The 18074-nt window shown below is 38.9% G+C and overlaps 7 protein-coding genes across 7 annotated transcripts; all 7 read left to right on the top strand.

The window, feature by feature from the left end:
• Nucleotides 1–2603: 2603 nt before the first annotated feature.
• On the top strand, nt 2604–5282 carry TM35_000191700 (uncharacterized protein; the record flags this gene model as incomplete). Its single annotated transcript, XM_029026668.1, has 1 exon — nt 2604–5282. The coding sequence occupies one exon, from the start codon at nt 2604–2606 to the stop codon at nt 5280–5282; it is 2679 nt and encodes an 892-aa protein (XP_028881992.1).
• A 331-nt stretch (nt 5283–5613) lies between these two features.
• TM35_000191690 (uncharacterized protein) lies at nt 5614–10422 on the top strand (the record flags this gene model as incomplete). The annotated part of the gene is made up of 1 exon (XM_029026667.1): nt 5614–10422. The coding sequence occupies one exon, from the start codon at nt 5614–5616 to the stop codon at nt 10420–10422; it is 4809 nt and encodes a 1602-aa protein (XP_028881991.1).
• Nucleotides 10423–11105: 683 nt separating this feature from the next.
• On the top strand, nt 11106–12020 carry TM35_000191680 (uncharacterized protein; the record flags this gene model as incomplete). The annotated part of the gene is made up of 1 exon (XM_029026666.1): nt 11106–12020. The coding sequence occupies one exon, from the start codon at nt 11106–11108 to the stop codon at nt 12018–12020; it is 915 nt and encodes a 304-aa protein (XP_028881990.1).
• Nucleotides 12021–12414: 394 nt separating this feature from the next.
• On the top strand, nt 12415–14100 carry TM35_000191670 (uncharacterized protein; the record flags this gene model as incomplete). Its single annotated transcript, XM_029026665.1, has 1 exon — nt 12415–14100. One exon carries the CDS (start codon nt 12415–12417, stop codon nt 14098–14100), a length of 1686 nt encoding a protein of 561 aa, XP_028881989.1.
• Nucleotides 14101–14692: 592 nt separating this feature from the next.
• On the top strand, nt 14693–15823 carry TM35_000191660 (putative 3a2rel-related protein; the record flags this gene model as incomplete). The annotated part of the gene is made up of 1 exon (XM_029026664.1): nt 14693–15823. The coding sequence occupies one exon, from the start codon at nt 14693–14695 to the stop codon at nt 15821–15823; it is 1131 nt and encodes a 376-aa protein (XP_028881988.1).
• Nucleotides 15824–16526: 703 nt separating this feature from the next.
• Nucleotides 16527–17000, top strand: TM35_000191650 (uncharacterized protein; the record flags this gene model as incomplete). The annotated part of the gene is made up of 1 exon (XM_029026663.1): nt 16527–17000. The coding sequence occupies one exon, from the start codon at nt 16527–16529 to the stop codon at nt 16998–17000; it is 474 nt and encodes a 157-aa protein (XP_028881987.1).
• Nucleotides 17001–17493: 493 nt separating this feature from the next.
• On the top strand, nt 17494–18015 carry TM35_000191640 (prefoldin; the record flags this gene model as incomplete). The annotated part of the gene is made up of 1 exon (XM_029026662.1): nt 17494–18015. One exon carries the CDS (start codon nt 17494–17496, stop codon nt 18013–18015), a length of 522 nt encoding a protein of 173 aa, XP_028881986.1.
• Between the last annotated feature and the right edge of the window lie 59 nt (nt 18016–18074).

Genomic DNA, 18074 nt, shown 5'->3' with positions numbered 1-18074 from the left:
AAAAAAAAAAGAAAGAGAAAGCGGAGGGAAAGTTAAAGTTAGGGAAAAGGAGCGGAGGGATTATGCAGAGGCACCTGAACGCGTGAACATTACCACAAGTCTGATATACAGACGCATGCATGCAAACGAAAAAAAGAAGGAAGTCAAGAAAAAAAAGAAAATGAAAAGGAGACAAAAACAAAAAAAAAGGTAGAAATTATTTAAAGTACGAAAAAGAAAAGGAAAATTTTTTTTTCCTTTTTTTTTTTTTAGGAGCAGCGAATAAAAGTGAAAATAATTATTTTCATCTCACAGAAGAAGTTGTAGCATGTAGTGGGTGGTGCAATTCTGCAGAAGAGGAAGAAGCAAAAAAAAAAAAATTAATAATAATAATAGGAGTCAAATAAACAGAGAATCTCTACAGATAGTCTGCTGGATATGAGAAAAGTGGTGAGTTGACAAAAGATCCACGAATGGGAAAAGAAAGAGGCAGAAATAGATAAGGAAAACAAAGAAAAGATTATCGCCACCCCTGGTAATTGAGTGGGTTAAAGAAATCCATTATAATTAAGCGAAATAAGAAAAGAAAAAAGATGAAAAGTTTCAGGACTTGTGGTAACAGCAGCAACTATAGAAAGAACGAACTTTGCGTTTCTCTGAACGTGCAAAAACACGAAAAAGAAAGAAGAAGTGGGGACAAAAAGAGAGTGCATTCATAACTAAGTGAGAGGGAAGGACATAGGAATAAACTTTAAAATAGAAAGGTAATAAAGAAGAAATAAAGAAAAACATCTTTGAAAAGTAAGATGACATGAAGATTGGATGAGACTGCATGAACATGGTGTGTTATTATGTCATGTTTGAGTGTCTTATTTGCACGTTCCCTTTTCATTTGTTATCTGAATATAAAAGTAGTAGATACCACTATTACCGCCGCAACCATATTGTTGTGTTAGCGTTCTTTTGAGTCCTCCCTTGTCTATAGGTTTCTTTTTTTTCTTTTTTTTTTCTTTTTCGTTCTTAATTTCTCTTTTTTTCTTTTTTTTTTTTTGCTTTTCCTTTTCTGTGTTTCTTTTTTCTCCCAACACCCCTCCCACCCTCATTCCCTTTTTTTCTTTTTTGTATGCCCTCTTTCTTTTGTACTTGCCGTTCTAATTTTGTGTAGAAGGAAAAAAATGGGTATATCGACGGGTAGAGGAAGGGAAATAAATTAAAAGAGAAGGTAAACAGCAGAGGATGAATTCAGATCAATGATGAGATTTGTGGGTTGGGGTGAGGAAAGGAGAGAGAAAAAAAAAAAAACTAAAAAGAGAAAGAATAGGTAAACTAATTATATGTACAAATACGGTGAAAACATGCATATTTGATCTTTTTATTTATTTATTTATTTATTATTGTCTGTGTTTGCATACACTTTTGGAGGGTGTTGTTTCTCAGATAATATTTTTCTTTCAGGAGTTTGTTTCGGCTTCTATAGTTTTTTTTGTTTTTGAGGACCATCATTTTCCTTTATATAGACATCCACTCCTGCCTCTCCTTTTTTTTTTTTGTTGTTTTCTTGACTCTCTCTCTCTCTTTTTTTTTTTTCTCTCGAATCTATGTTGTTGTACTTTAGCAGTGAGAAAAAACAAAAAAACAAAAAACCCGTAGACACACTTGTGCAACGCATAGAAGAGAAAAGAAAAGAAAAAAAAAAAAAAAACATAACTACGCTGTGCCATGTCACGTAGCTATCAGTCACGGGTTTCACTCCTACCTATGTAATACATTTTTTTTTTTTCATCATATATATAAGTGTATATAGATACCGGTTCTTTTTCTTTTCCTTTTCTGTGTTTCTGTCTGTGTGTTTAGGAATCCATCTGCGTGTACGTGTGCGATGTTTTTTTTTTCATTTTTATTTTTATTTTTATCTGTACCCTTTTTTTTTTTTCTTCTGTTGTGATGTGTGGTGTTTATTCGCTCCTCTAACCGGTTCTCTCTTCTGCTTTCTTTTTTTGTCTCTCCCACTCTTTGCCTTTCCATCATATACTTTCTAACTTAATGGGGTCTGGGGAGCAGTCAAATTGTATATATTTGTGTGTCTGTGTCTGTGTGTGAGTGTTTGCTTGTTTGTTTTTGCGTGTGAGTAAGTGAGCGTCCTTGCGGTATAGGAGAAAAACTGAAAGTGACAGGTACAAGACAAGAGGTAATCACTACTCTCCCATCACCCCCTTCAAAAAAGAAAAAAAAAATAAGAGTGTTGATGGAAGAAGGAGCAAGGAAAGAAGAAAAAGAAAAGGCATCTTACAGGGAAGAAAGGTAGTAAAGAGAAAAAAAAAAGAAGAAGAGGAAGAAGAAAAGAAGAAGAGAAATTGCCAATGATTTACCAAACGATGGTGAACCGTAGAGGAGTCTGTGTGAAAAGGAAACAAAAAAACAAAAAAAAAAGAGGTAGTGGAATGCTACTTAGCGTTTCCCTGTTTATTTTGTTACCCCTTTTCTATTTATATTTATGTATATTGTAAATACTAATATATTACTATGATTCTTCTTTTTTTCTTTTCTCTTTTTTTTCTGTCTGTGTCTATATATATATGTTTGTGGATAATGGATGGTAGGTTATAGTGATATTGAATGCGGTAATGTTCAGACTATCCACATTGTGCAGATCCTCCTCAGCGTTTGATCTCCTCGGACGCGTGCCGCTACGCGGTCGTCCACGTTATACTCAGGAGCAGTCCCCAAGAAAGAAAGTGATGGATGGAGATGCACTCATGGCAGCAGCTACAATACCAAAAGCAAAGCCGAAAACTTCACATTTCGCTACTCAAGTTGCCTTATTGGAAGTGGAAGAGCAACACCAAGAACAACAACAACAACAAATTGCCTCAGATGCACTTTGTGTGACTACCGATGCGGTAGATGATGATATTGTTGTAGATGATGTACACGGCAAACACTTACAGGAAGTTGCTGCCTCTTCAGAACGAGAAAAATTTTGCGAACATCATCCGGCAGCGAGAGGAATAGGTATGGATATTATTGATATGGTAACAGACGCTTTTAAGGAAGAGCGAAAACGACTTATTGCCCAACGTCGTCGTGTGTTGTATGAACTGACACATCCGAACCCATCTGATTACACATATAATGGGAAATTGGTGCCACCACCACCATTGACGTTTGGTAAAGTATTGGAAGAGTCCAAATCTCTTGGTAATAAAATAATGCTGGGTCAACATTATACACTTGTAAAACAAGCAGGTGTACGACGAGAGAATGCAAATGCTATCACAGAAGTAGGGGTGGGACGTAATCATAATGAACAACAAGGACGAGGAAAAGGAAGAGGAAGAGGTCAACGCCAAACAACTATGTTTGATAATCATAATTTTTTCTTTGAAATTAATGAATTATACCAGGAGATTGTTTTGGTTGGTAAAGCATGTGCAGGAAAGTCGAGTCTACTAAATGCACTTCTTGGACAACCTGTGGCAAAAACAAGTAGTACCCCTAATACAACACGACAAATTTCCTTCTATCAGAGTGTTTCACCAGAAGAAATGCAACAATATCTTAGTAAAGAAGGGGGTAATGGTTTAGTAAAACTTCCTGGAGGTGGATTACAACTTACTTTTGTAGATGTTCCTGGTTTTGGTATTGAAGGGATGTCTGACCAGTGGCGTGATAAGGCTATAGAGTTGACAGATGCTTACCTTGGAGTGCGACGATCTGTGAATACTGTGCTCCTTTGTATTGATTGTGAACGTGGACTCACAAAAACGGATTTACGCTACTTTACATGGTTAGAAAATCTACATGGGGTATTTTTTGTAGTTTTAACAAAGTGTGACTCAGTACCACACTCTCGTATTTGTTCCGTTATGCGTCAAATTTATGCTGCTATAACAAAACATCGTCGTAAGTATCGAAAAGTTTTCCCGTTTATTATTCCTACTTCTGCAAAGGATGGAACAAATGTGGAATATCTTCGTGGACTTATTGCAGAGACATCTGGTCTTATTCCTGGTGACCGACTACGGGAAATGCTTAAGAAAAAAGCAGACGCTGAAATGCAGACAGCCCTAGAGGAAGAATCTAAACGTCTTCAAGAAGCACGTCAGATAGAAACTCAAAAAGCAAAAGACTTTTTCGCAGCCACACGAGGAAATGGAAACCAGGCTCTCTTGAGTTCTAAGCAAGAGATACCAGCATCACCAATAATTATGAAGGAGCGAAAATTTGTACTTAACTTGGATGATCAAGATGGTCAAAAAAAGGTTTCTGATACTGTTACATCTACATCACCTACATCAACGGAACCCTTGTTAACTTTTCAGAGAGGTGATAAAATGAGTGAATGCGGAGTTGGAGATGATGAGAAAGTGAGGCGGCGTCAGCGTTTTTTGGCGTGGCGCCGGGAACACCCACTGCAGCGTCATCAATCCGATTATGGAACCTTTCGTCTAAACACTGGTTTGGAACGACCAGATGCTGCATGGCTTGAATTGCCATACATGGAGAAGACGACGACGGGAGCTGCCGAGGTGGAGAATGTACCCTCTTCCCCAGACGGCGTCTCGTCTCCTACTCCTCCTCCTACGACTGCGGGGGATCCGGTTTCTTCTTCTTCTTCCTCTTCTTCCACTGAGTCTGCGGTGCTGGGCGTTGGCGGTAGTCCTCCTGTGCGGCCGGCCGGGCGGGGCGGCACCGTCTCGCGCTTCCTCGACGTTCTCGAGCGGTACGGCGGGCGGGAGGCTCCACTCGAGCGCCATGGCCGCCGCGCTGCCGCCCGCGAGGCGCGACTCCGCCGTCATTTCGACCCCGCCGCGGCGCCTTTTCTCGCGGAGGAGCCCGACGGCCGCGTGGCGCCGTTCCGTGCGGGGCGGAAGTGCGGCCCGTCGCTCGTGGCGCCCGACGCGAATGTTGCGGCGCGGGGGGCGGCGTGGGCGGCGCGGCGGTACGCGAAGGCGGCGGCAACAGCGGCCCCAACGGCCCCGTGGACAGCCGTCGAGACACTCCGCCGCCGGGCCTCACGACTGCGGGAGGAGGCCGCCGCCAATGGCATGAAGCCAAGTGAACTGAAAGCATATGTGCGTAATGCCGGAGGGATTGTGGAGGATTTTGCAAAGTTTGAGGGTGAAGTCAGCACGGCAAAGTGGATGAATGAAGTGCGACAGGCAAAGACACTACGATCACAGCAGCAGATGCATCTTAATAGTACGGCAAAAATATCCTACCGCTCCATGCCCGTTGGATTGTGGAAGCACTATGGTGAAAAGGATACCTACTGGCCCACACCTCGTGTACAGGGTCGCTGATACGAAAGTGAAAAAGTAAAAGAGGATTTTTGTGGCAATGGGGAACGAGTGCCTTCACTGTTCTTTTGTTTTTCTTCTTCTTGTTATTGTATCTGTTTGGTGTGGGTCTCTATGAATAAAACAGGAGGAAAAAAAAAAGATTACAATGGCAAAAAGAAACTGTATTATTTTATTTACTTTACAAAGGCTCTTTTTTTTTTTTTTTTCCTCATTTCTTCCTTTTTTTCTTTGCTATTGTGTCTGTGAGAGTACATGCCTGTATATATTTAGGTACACTTTATTTACTTGCTTTTAGGCAAGTGAAAAAATAAAAGGAGAAAAGTAATGTCTGATGTCATTATTTTCACAATGGAACTTATTAAAGGCGGAGGTAAACCTGCGAGTGCTACTACTAGGGACAGATAAATCCAAAAAGGAGGGGAATAATTCCTTGAGTATAGCAGGAAATATATTTATGATCCTTGAGGACATTCGGGAAGCTTCTGTTCGTCTAAACGGTAACTGTTTATTTTTTCATCGACCTTCTTCCTTTTCTACTACCAGTAGTAGTAGTAGTAGTAGTACTAATATGTTTTTACCTAAAGTTATTTCTGGAAAAGGCGATATCGTCAGAATATTAAGTTTAACAGGAGATGCGGTATTGTATCAACTTTTGTTCACATGGAGTTCAGATGAAAAAACAATAAAATTATTATCTGGGTGTAGAGTAAGAGGTAAAAATGTAAGTGATGATAAACTCCCAAGTGAGGAACAGTTACAGAATTTAATTATTGAGTATTTATGGACATCCTGTAACGGTAATGATAATAATTCTGATGAATTATCTGCAATTATGAGATATCCCCAAGGTTTTTTATTTATTTCTGGTGATAGCGCAATATCTGAATTAGCTTCTGCTTCAATACCTGCAGGTATCTTGCAACAAATTCCAGGAGTTTTGTTGTGGTTTGAGCAGAAGGATTCTTTTTTATCGTGTAAATCGCCTTCTTTAGAAGGAACATCATTATTATTATTATCTAAGTGGTGGAGAATCTTACAACGTAGTCTTTTCCTTCCCTGCGCAGAAGTTGCGGTGGATCACCTCTTACTTTGTCAGCAACAGAAATCAGAGAATGAGATTAATAAAGATATACCGGATTACTGTTTATACGCTATTAAGAATGTTGATGGAATGTGGGATTTTGGTTGGGAGAGGAATAAATCACCTTCATTTTCATTACCATTAAAAACAAGAGCAGCAGTAGAAGGAATAATAACATCATCATCATATATGAAGAGTCCTTTAGAACCCAACGATAAAAGTAAAGATTCCGTTTGGCTACCACCTTTGTTATCTGCAGAGACTGAGGTTTTTTCCTTTTCACAGGAACATCAACGTTTGACAGAGTTACGTTCTTCTGAAGGTATCCTGGATCTACTTAGCGAGGAATTAGAATCAGATGTCTCTGAAAATCATAGAAAGAATGACAGAATAGAAGTTCCTACACAGTTACAATGGGAATCTATTCAGGAATCTGGCGCACATTTTCTTCTTTCTGTATTTATAGATACTAATACTACTCCTGATATTGGTGTTGGTGTTAGTTCTTCCTTTTCCTCTTCCTCTTCCTCTTCATCTGCAGAGAAGGAGGTACCGTCTCTATGGTATATTCAGTTAGTTATGCAATATACTGAAATGAATGGAATCGTTACTTGTGCGTTAGGAGGTGTACCACTTCTCCGCCTTACTCCTTGCATTTATGCCGCCTCGCATTTCACACTTGTTAATACTGATAACGACAATAGTATAAAGAATGATGATAAAACTACGGAAATATTTACAGGGAAGAAGTTGTATTCAGTGGAGTATCCATCTGTTTTTATTGATTGTATTGCTTCTAGTAAAACAGAATGGAAACTTATTATTACTTCTCAGTTAGAAACAGGACCAACTCCTTCTGTACGTATTTCTTCTACTGTGTTAGATAATAAAGAACAAGTGAATATTAATGAAGTATTTCCACCAAATACAGCAGATATATCGTTATTAAACCCAGTAAAAAATCGGACTCATGTAAAATTTTTATTAAAGAATGAGTTTCAAGAGAAGGAAAAACAAAAAGATCAACATCAAAAAATACATTCAAAATATAAAGAGAGAGAAGAGTCATTTTATCGAATTTGTGTTTTCCCTCCTCAAGTTGATAGTACAGAGTGTTATCTTATGGTAAACCTTCACACTCACACGCTTGTTGCCGTTCCTTCTTCAATAGACTGCACTTCTATACTGCTGAGACCAGTCTACGCTTCTCTCACACCACTATGGCGTACTCGTCTGGAAAGAGAATTTAGACGATATCCATACCGTCGTAAACACAAACGTGATTTTAATAATTATGGACCACAATGTTTATTACTTTCACCCACAAGTCAGATGATGAGTAGTGGTTCTTTTATAGGGAGCCCATTCTCGCCATTAAGTGATATTGGGGTTTTCGCATTTCCCGGCTCTATACAGAGAGGACAGAAAAATAAAGAAGAAGAAGAAGAAATAAAAGAACACGCTCTGGTATTATCAAGAGAATTAGGATCATCTAATAGATACTATCCATTGTTTTCTTCAGCTGTTAATTTCCTTCGACAGTCACCACTGCATATTGTCCTTGTTGGTAGTTCGGCAGTAGGAAAAACAACAATTGTGCGATGGCTCTGGGCGCAGTCTAGAATCAGAGATTTAAACCAAAGCCACCAGAATAATAATAATAATAATAATAATAATAATAATAACAACGAGAAAAAGGATAGTGATCGTATAGAAATTTTGCGTGAACTCGATAACTGGTTTCAATGCTGTAGCTTTACTGGTGATATGACTAACACTGGTGAAACTGATAATAATGAAGATATTTTAAGTGCCGTTTTACAATCACCACTTGGTTCACACTCATCAAATAGTGGTGCAACTACTGGAATGAATACACATTTACAGCAATCTGTAGAATTAAAATTAAACGGTCAAACACACGTTTTTGTAGGTGAAGATGCGAAGTTTCTTCTTCAATCATCAACAGGTGTTACTGATGTATTTTTGTGTATGATGGATTATGGTTTACCTGTGAATGTGCGGCTTGTAGACATTCCGGGATGTTCATCACGAGAGCTCCTACGAACACATTGTATGGAAGCAGATGTGGTGATATGTGCTTTTGATGTACGTGATCATTTTAGTTTATTATGGTTAGAGGAACGATTAGATGTTATTCTTGCCGGTTCATTAAGAGAAACAACAAGAAGAATAATAAGAAGAAGAACATCAAGAATTTCAGATTCTACACAAATGTCTGATGTTTCTTCTTTTTCTTGTTCTTCAAAGTTGCAACAACAAGAATTTATTTTACTTCGAGTAAATGATGGTTCACCACAACAGGTGGTATACTCAAGAGAAATACAACAGTTTTTACGAAAAGCAGATATTATGCTTGGAACTGTGAATATTAATTGGTTCTCATGGACTGTACCGGGAACGGAACGAATAGAATCTTTAAATAATTGCAGTTCGTTGTATATTAATTTTTTGGATTTACTACAGAAATTACATGCTTGTCGTTTAACCTCTATTGCCATGGGATGGGATGAGAATATTGTTTTTCAAATAAAGAAATTTGCAGATGTTGTTGAAAAGGAAAAGAAAGAGAGAAATGAGAGTTCTCATTTAGAGACTATTTTAGTAGATGCGTTAAGGCGTGAATTTCCCATCCTTCCTCTGTTACTATGCGAACATATAGTGAAGGAGTTTCAACAACATCTCACTGAGAAATTGATGGGATTTGTTTTACCTATATGGTGGCAGTTATTACGATGGATGATGATCGCTTTATATATTTCTGATCCATTAGCACATTGTTTATGGATGGTTTTGAAAATCTCTGTGGAAGATAAAGATACGGTGGAGAGTAAAGATCCTCTCAGTAAGACCAGTGATAATAATAATAATAATAATAATAATAATAATAATAATAATAATAATAATAATAATAATAATAATAATAATAATAATAATAGTGATTATGGTCTTCTTCTGCGTGCTTTATCCACATGGCGAGATCACCCTATTGCATTGCCTGAATTACAACTCTTACTTAAGGAATTTTACTGTTTTAAGAGGGAGTTTGAGTTATCCTCTTTGCAGTGTTTTCCATCTCTTGTTCTTGTTTTCTCTGAGATCTCGCAACTCACATGTGTAAATATATCTACTACCACAGTAGAGAAATGGTTAAAACGCAGTGTGAATTCATTAGAAAAGATCATGGATGCGAAGAAGGAATTTCAAACTCTACTCGAATTTATACTTTTTTCGACTTCAAATGATACTTCTATATATTTAATGAAAGAAGAAAGAAATATCAGCGTATATGAGCCACTCTTTCGGTTATTACCATTATTACGTTTATTACAGGATGTGTCTACTTTATTAGACTTTCTGCAGTGTAATGTACATTTCACATCTACACAAGTTGAGAGAGAAGAAAGGCACAAATATCCAATATCTCTGTGGTATTTTAATACTTCTCCCTCACTCGTAGAGAGTGTTCCGCTTCAGAACATCAAGTACCAACAAAAAACAAATAATAATAATAATAATAATAATAATAATAATAATAATAATAATAATGATAGTGATGCTATCCATTCAGAAAAACAAGAAGAGCTCATACAAAGTCCAACAAGTCTTCCACATTTACTGAAGTTTGCATCCGACGCAGCAACTACAGAGACTGGTAGTCTAAACTACATGCAGGATATCATTTCCCGAAGTGAAACTTGTGAAAGAGAACATCATACGGAAAAGATACCAATTGGACAATTCGTCCGTTCACTTCGCACAACTTGGCCAGAAGCGGATATTCCCTATTCATTAGACTGGCGAAGTATGTGGTCTGCACAGGATGAGACTCAATTCATTCATCGTGTACATCATACCATTACACACTATGAAGAAGAAGAACAGTACTTGCGGCAGCAGTTGTACGGTGTGGAGGCACTGCAGCGATTTGCACCTCCCACACGCATGTATGTAGTGATGCAGTCAAATTATAGTGAAGTTGATGCGGGACTGGAGGAAATATATAAAGAGGTATCCGAAGATATGGAGCCACTGTGATAAGGGGAGGGGGGTACTCATGGCTTTATTTATTTATTTTTTTTTCTCTCTCTCTACTTAATAATTAGTGTAATATTTGTATTTTGCTGGTTATTATTATTATTATTATTATTATTATTATTATTATTATTATTATTATTATTATTATTTTATAGTGAAAGTTTGTAGAGCAGTTTTTTTTTTGCGAGTAAACAGGTCTGAATGAATGAGAAGGTATTTTGTGCATCTACCTTTTATTATTTTTTATTTTATTTTTACTCTATTCAGAGATGACGCGTTGGAGTTTGGCGATTGACTTGTTGTTATTCTTATTTTCTTTTTCTTCGCCATCCCACTCATGACATATTGTTTCCCTCCCTTCTCTTCACGGAATAGGGGATAACGACGGCTGCGGGAACCCTAAAAAAGAAAAAAAGAAAGAACGACCTTTTTATTTGTTTATTTATTTATTTATTTGTTTTTTCACAGGAAGTTCGAATATCCTTCTTCAATTTTCTTGTTCTTTTGTTTATATATATTGTTTTATAATATTTGAAATAAATAAGGATCTGAATCCGGATATTAGGGAGTACAGATTTAAATTTCCCTTTATTCTTTCTCTTTCTTTCTTTTTATTCTTTCCTGCGATGGGTTTAAGTGTGGTGCAGTTGCCGAGAGGGATTTAGAAAGAAAAAAAAAAAAACATGGAAGTGTATAGACGCATTACGGAACGTGTTCGTGGCGCGTTGTGGGCCCATCATGGCCGTCTCATGTCTGAACGTCAATTCCACCGCATTCTCGCATATGTGTATAATAACAAGTATGAACATCAAATACGATTTGACCGTATGCAAGTGGTGGGCCGTGCATGGGAAGGACGTGTGGAGGTGGTCACCACACCGGCGGGATTTATGAAAAGAGTACGTATGAATCCTTGTGTGGAGGAACTCTCTTCTTATCGGCAACGACAACTTATTTTGGCAGCCTACGCAGATGCCTGCGCACAAGGGAGACAATTAATGGAACAGGCAGAAACAAATATTTACAAACAATTTTTAAAAGATCTTAAACCTATTGTAATGGGTATTCGTGATAATGCGGAATTCTACACTGTACCGGAAGACTCCATTGAAACTATTGGAGGAACATTACACACCGGACAAAATGGTGTTGGTGTTGGTAGTAATATGAATACCACAACAGGCGTGTTAACACACCGAACGATTCCCGCAGCGAAGGCCTATCAACCCGGTGATGAAGTGCGGGCCCGCGAGAGTTGGGAACACAAATGGCTGAGCAGCCCGCAAGGAAAGTTATGGTCCCGCACACTGCGCGGGAAAACGTATTTTGCTATGCATGGACCGCAGTTTAAACCGCGTGGAGCCCCAGGGGCGAAGACCACACCGCCGCCTCTGGATATTCCAGCACCGTATACTCGCATGGATGAGGCACGACTGCTGCGAAAGAATTGGATGGCTTATTTAGATAACAAACACGTGGCGGAGGTGATGTGGACACGGGCTAAGGTGGCGGAAAGAGAAAAACAACAACGCAAACTGCAGGAAACTGGACAAGCTTGGCATCGACCTATTAATGAGGAAGCTGTGACACGGTGGTGATGATGATGAGAATGATATTATTTGTTTAATATCATTATGCATTTTAGTTGGAGTCTTTTTTTTTCTTGTTTTCGTTTTTACATTTACATATTAAATACTGTTTTCATTGTTTTTTTGTTTGTTTCTACCATGTTATTATGCATCATTGGTTAGAAAAAAAAAAAAAAAACAATCCATGATTATTTTTCTGCAGAAAGAAACATGGGATTTAGTTCGTTTCTCCTTGTTGCTCTTTTAGTACAGAGTCTACTTCAAAAAAAAAAAAAAAAGAAAGAGATTGGAAAGGAAAGTGAGTACAAAAACGACAAAATAACAAGATTATAGTTAGATATTATTATTATTATTATTATTATTATTATTATTATTATTATTATTATTATTATTATTACTCTAAATGCGAGGGAGTGGTAGTATTTCCTATTCATTAAATGAAGTATCACCCTCGTATAAGTCACCTATTCTATCACGTCGGGCAAAATCACGTGATGGAAGAGTTTCACCTACAGTTTCTATAATGAGAAGTCAGACCCAACAACAACAACAACAACGAGGACAACAACAACAACGAGGACAACAACAACAACAAAAACTGAGACTAGGGAATGATGAAGAAGAAGAAGAAGAGTATAAGAATGAAACAACCACTGTTCCAAGTCGGCCACAGAAACTATCAACTACTTCAACAACTACACCTCTTTCACCATTTCATATTAAAGGTCCCCGTTCCTTTGCGTTGACTCAACATCATCTTGTGGGTGAAAGTTCACCCACTTGCTCTAGTAAGATGGCATTAAATAGTTTGGATGCAACAAACGGTCACATGTATAATATTCCAGTAAAAGTTAACATACCTTTAGAAGAACAATTGATGAACACATTTAAGAAGCGTACACAAGAGAATGTGTTATTATCTGCAAAACCAGAAATTATGATCGATGAAGAACTACCCTATGGTCCTTTTTTTAATCCTCATGATTATTTTCAGCAGCATCAACATGAACATAAGAAACCGGAAAGTCTCATGACATCAATGCTTAAGCAATCTCGTGATGATTCACCTCCACTGCATAGTTTACCTACTGATGTGGAGTTTGTAGAGGTTGGTGCTTTAGCCCGTAATCAAGTTCTTCACTTAATGAATGATACCCTCACATCGCCTGAACTCTCTTCCCCAGTGTTAACGGGATTTGCCGGTGATGCCACTAACGATGAGGAGATTGCGTGTGCCATGCTATTAAATTCCCTTGAATCAGAGCTGCATGGACAGTTTATCCTCGAGCATGTGGAGGTCTGGCAGCGAGAATACTTTGCACGGGAGAAACTCTGTCTCTGTGAGGAACAAGAACGCCGCATGATAGCCCTCCGATCTGCAGCGGCACTACACGAAGAGCGAAGTTCACGACTCTTCGAATCGCGGCGACAGGCGTTTATAGAAGAAATGTCGGTGTTAGCAGCGGAGGAGCGGGAGGCGCTGCGGGGAACCCTGCAGAGATTAGCGGTGGAGGAGCGGGCACTGCGGGATAAGGCGGGGGAACAGCGAAGTAAGATGCGAGAGTGGAGACGTTTGATGGGTGATGAGAGAAGTAAAATGAGAGAGGCCCTCGCGCGAGTAGCAGCAGAGCGGCGGGATATGATTGGACAGTTAATGCGACTTGAAGGGCAACTCGAAGAGGCCCTACAAAGGCGTAAACAGGCAATACTGCAGAAATCCACATCAACAGGAGTAAAGATAAAAAAAATAGAAAACACCCCACACTTGAATGGATCTATTCAGCCGAAAGAGGTCCAGTTGGGTGTGTGGTCTAGTACTATATCCTCTTCTAGTAGAGAAAATGTTCGAGATGATAGGTATGAAACACCTGCAATGGATCATGTGCCTAAAATAACTCCAACATCAATAGAAACAATATTGAATCCTCTATTAGTCAAGACTTCTGATACCGTTTCTTCCATGGGTGGTACCTCTTCATTACCACCACCTTCTCATTCTCTTTCATTGGGTAGTGGTGGTGGTGGCGGTGGTGCTTTTTCTGTTGTTATGCGTGAGGCTTCATTATCCATTTTGAATCAGGAGACGTAGGAGGAGAGTCTGTTGTCTCCTTTTTTATCATTTTTTCTTGTTAACCCACCACCTTTTCTTTTTTTTCTTCCTGGGTGTTATTACTGTTACACTGTAAAGAAGAGACAAGATATTGATCCTAAGTATTGGGGAAACATTCTTATCGCACACGGAAGTAGGGGGTATATTTGGGTTTCTCATCACATGTATGTGTGTGTGTGTGTAATATTGTATCCTTCACCTGATTAGATTACTGTAAATTGTTTGCTGATATATATATATATATATATATATATATATATTTTCTGCTATTATTTTTTTTTTCATTTTTTTTTTTTTTTATTATTATTAAAGTTGACATTGTAATTCTATTTTTTTATTCTTTCTCTGTGATTACTTCCTCTGGCATAAATTAGAGAATGATCAATGAGTTGATTTGTTATTTTTCTCTCAGAGAATAGAAAGGGGGACCGGTACGTTGTATACCACTACTTTTTACCATCTATTTTTTTTCTATTATTATTTTCTTCTTCGCCTTGCTCTATTTTTTTCTATTCTTTATGTGTATTTTCCATTTGGTAGTGAAAAAAAAAAAAAGTAGACGCATGGAAAAATGACAAATTCTTCTATAGCTACAAGCCTCTTAGAGATGATGGAAGAACAATTAGAGGAGACTTTACATCTAAGAAATACTTCAAGTAGTAGTGGAAATAAAGAGGAAAAACCACGACTCATGTTGCTCCTGTTATTGTTACTTCTTTTACTTATTCCTGGTTTTTGGGGTTTATATCATCTAATTCGATATATTCGCAGGTATAAGTATCATCAACTGGCTCGGCGATTAAAATTAGCTGGTTCCTTACATCCTGGGGATGTGGATGATTTAGATATGGGACGTGTTATTCGTGGTGGTGAATGGCTTACCGATAGAAGTCGTAGTAGATTTCCTGAAGTGGGTAATATTGTTTTGCCTCTTGAAGTTTCAAGTCCTACTGTGGAGTTTGATCCTATACTTGATGAGGCGGAGAAACATAAACGACGATGGATGCGGCGGCGTAATTTAACGGATGCTGAAAATAGTATCAGTAATATTCAAAACAATGAGAAAAGTAAAAGTAATAACAATAACAATAGTGCTAGTATGGTTGGTGCTGAGATTGAGAGTGCTTTTGAAGAAGAAGCACTGGGAACCAGCGTAGATGATACCTCACCAGAAAAAGCGGAAGAAGGATCTCCAACACTAATGAGATTAGGAAGACGTAATACTATTGTTGCGGTTGCTGGTACCTATGATGTCACAACTACACGTGTATGGCTGAAGAAACTAGTCAGCGAAGAGGAAAGTAATGCCGATAACAACAAACACAATGGGGATGCGGATGCCCTACAAGTTAGTATGGGTGATGGGGCTGGAGGAGCATCCACATCGGGTGTAGAGAACGGCGATAGTCGACATGGACGAAGAAGTAGTTTTTCAACTCCTCATGGTAAACGTGATGGCGGCCGCTCTTTTCAAGAGATATTAGAAGATGTTGCAGCACCAGACGACCTTTCGGCAACCTTTCATGCGAAGGTTAAAATGACACCTGAGGGGCTTGTATTTGATTCAGAAAAGAGTACTAAAGAGAAATCTGTAGATGGAGAGAATGACGAGGAAGAAGAAGATGAAAAAGAGGAGGCGAATGAAGAAGAAGAAGAGGAAGAGGAAGAGGAAGATGAGGAAGAATATAGTGATAAAGAATAATGATAATAGTGAATAATGGGTGATATGAAAAAAAGTAACCGATACACTCATCTTGTTCTTTTTTTTTTTTTTCTTCTTCCATCTTGTGTATTCAATGAAACATGTATTTCTGGACCAAAAAAATTGTTTTTTTTTTCCTATTATTCTTACTGTTGCACAGATACTGCATTAGTGTGGGACATCTGTTTTTCATTATTGTGTTCTGAGATTTCCTGGGAAATTTTTTGTTTTTTTTTTTTACTTACTTTCCTTATTGCAATTAGTTTTAATTAGTTGTGTCTGTTTTGTCAGATTGTTCGAACGCTTCTGTGTGTGAGTGTGTGTTTGTGTGTGTGTTTGTGTAGTGTTGAATAATGGCGTATCTGTATTTGCTTTTCTTTTTTCTTTCATTGTATATCTGTGTATATATATATGTAACCACACTTGACTTGTAGACATGTATCTATGTATTTATTTATCTCTCTATCTCTCTGTATATATGTATACATATAATATATATACATGCGTTAATCTCTGTCTACACTGAATTGAATATCACTAACCTCATATCATATTCTTATTTTCATTCTCATTCTTTAATTCCATGTACCTCTATCAAAATGCAAACACTATATATATATATATATATATATATATATATATATATAACACTAATAGGAAGATAGATAGGACAGTAACATCAGCAGTAGCAATTCTGTGTGTAATGCCCATTGTGCGTCCAACCCGCTGGGATCACGAGACGCTGCCGTACGTGCCGGCCGGTAATTTGCCGTGTTTGTTATTTTATTTGCTGCCGGGGGATAATGTGCCGCGGGTGGTGGTGCCGAATGCCCGCGGGGAGTACCCGCATCTCATTCCCGGCATGCCGTACATGGAAGAACTCGCCGATGAGGAGGCGGAAGGGGAAATGCGAGCAGAAAAAGAAAGTGAAGAAAATGAAAAAGTTGTTGTGATGCGAGATTGGGGTCGTGTAATGCCGGTGTTGGAGTTCGCACCGCCCCCACTGCATGAAGATGTTGGCACGCAAGTTGGTTGGGAGGATTTGCCCGCACCGCCACTCTCATACCTGAGAAACTATACAGATCCCACACAACAACGACCATCATCATCACCACCATCACAACATTATCATCATCATCATCATGAGAAGAGGAAGAAATTTGATGAATATGAGTAAATGGGATTCTTGATAGGCCTCGTAAGAGAAATACGAGCAGTGTTGGGATTATTATTATTATTATTGTTTGGTACTGTTGACAGGAGCAGATATTCCTGTGATTCTTTTTTTTCCTTTTTGTGCTTATATGCTTGTTCGCACTTTTTTTTTTCTTTTTTGGTTGGTGTCGATCTACAGTTATAATACACTCTACTAGGTGTGTGTCTGTATATTACAACTGTGTTATCCTTATGAGTGTTGTTTTTTTTTTTTACTTTTTTCGTAATTCTTTTCCTGATTCTTCTAGAGTTGCTGCTGCTTGTATCTTTTTTTTTTTTTTCTGCATTTGCCTCGTTTGTTCTGTTTATTTCTTCCATAGAAGAAGAACATGTTTTTTGTGCTGAACGGAACGAGGCGCAATTAGAAGAATAAAACCACCCAATATCACAGCAATACCAAACCAAAAGAAAAAAAAAAAGAAAAGAAAAAAAAAAAAAAAAAGGAGTGAGTAAAGATGAGCGGACGACCTGCTGATGGTAGTGCTGGGGGCCCAATCAACATTACACAACTCCCTCTTGAGCAGCTGGAGGAACTGCGCAAACAACTGCAGTTAGAAGTCAACAGTCTCTCCACCGCCTACGACAGTCTAAACAGCGCGAGTGCCCGTTTCCTCAGCAACCGCGATGTCCTCCGCGAGTATGAGGCCGTCTGCGGGGCCCCCAAGTCAGGAGAAGAAAAAGAAGAAAAGGAAGAGGAGGGACTTGTGTGTGTGAGCAGCGCCCTTTACGCCCGGGCCCGGCTGGTGCGCAGCGGGCGGGTGCTGGTCGACGTCGGCACGGATTATTTCCTCGAGAGGCCGCTGGAGGCCGCCACGGCGTACTTCGCCACCCGCGCGGAGGCCGTGCGGGGAAACATGGACGCCCTCGAGCAGAAACTGCGGGTGGCGCAGACACATCTCTCGCAGGTCGTCGACACCATGCGGGGACGACAGGCCCAACAGCAACAGCAGCAGGAGGCAGCAGCGGCAGCGGCGTGAGAATAATAAACATTCCATTAACAAACAACGAGAGAGAGAGAGAGAGAGAGAGAGAGAGA

This window comes from Trypanosoma theileri, assembly GCF_002087225.1.
Source record: "Trypanosoma theileri isolate Edinburgh chromosome Unknown TM35_Tth_19_V1, whole genome shotgun sequence".
Taxonomy (NCBI): Eukaryota; Euglenozoa; class Kinetoplastea; order Trypanosomatida; family Trypanosomatidae; genus Trypanosoma; species Trypanosoma theileri.
This window is presented reverse-complemented; position numbering and strand designations above follow the sequence as displayed.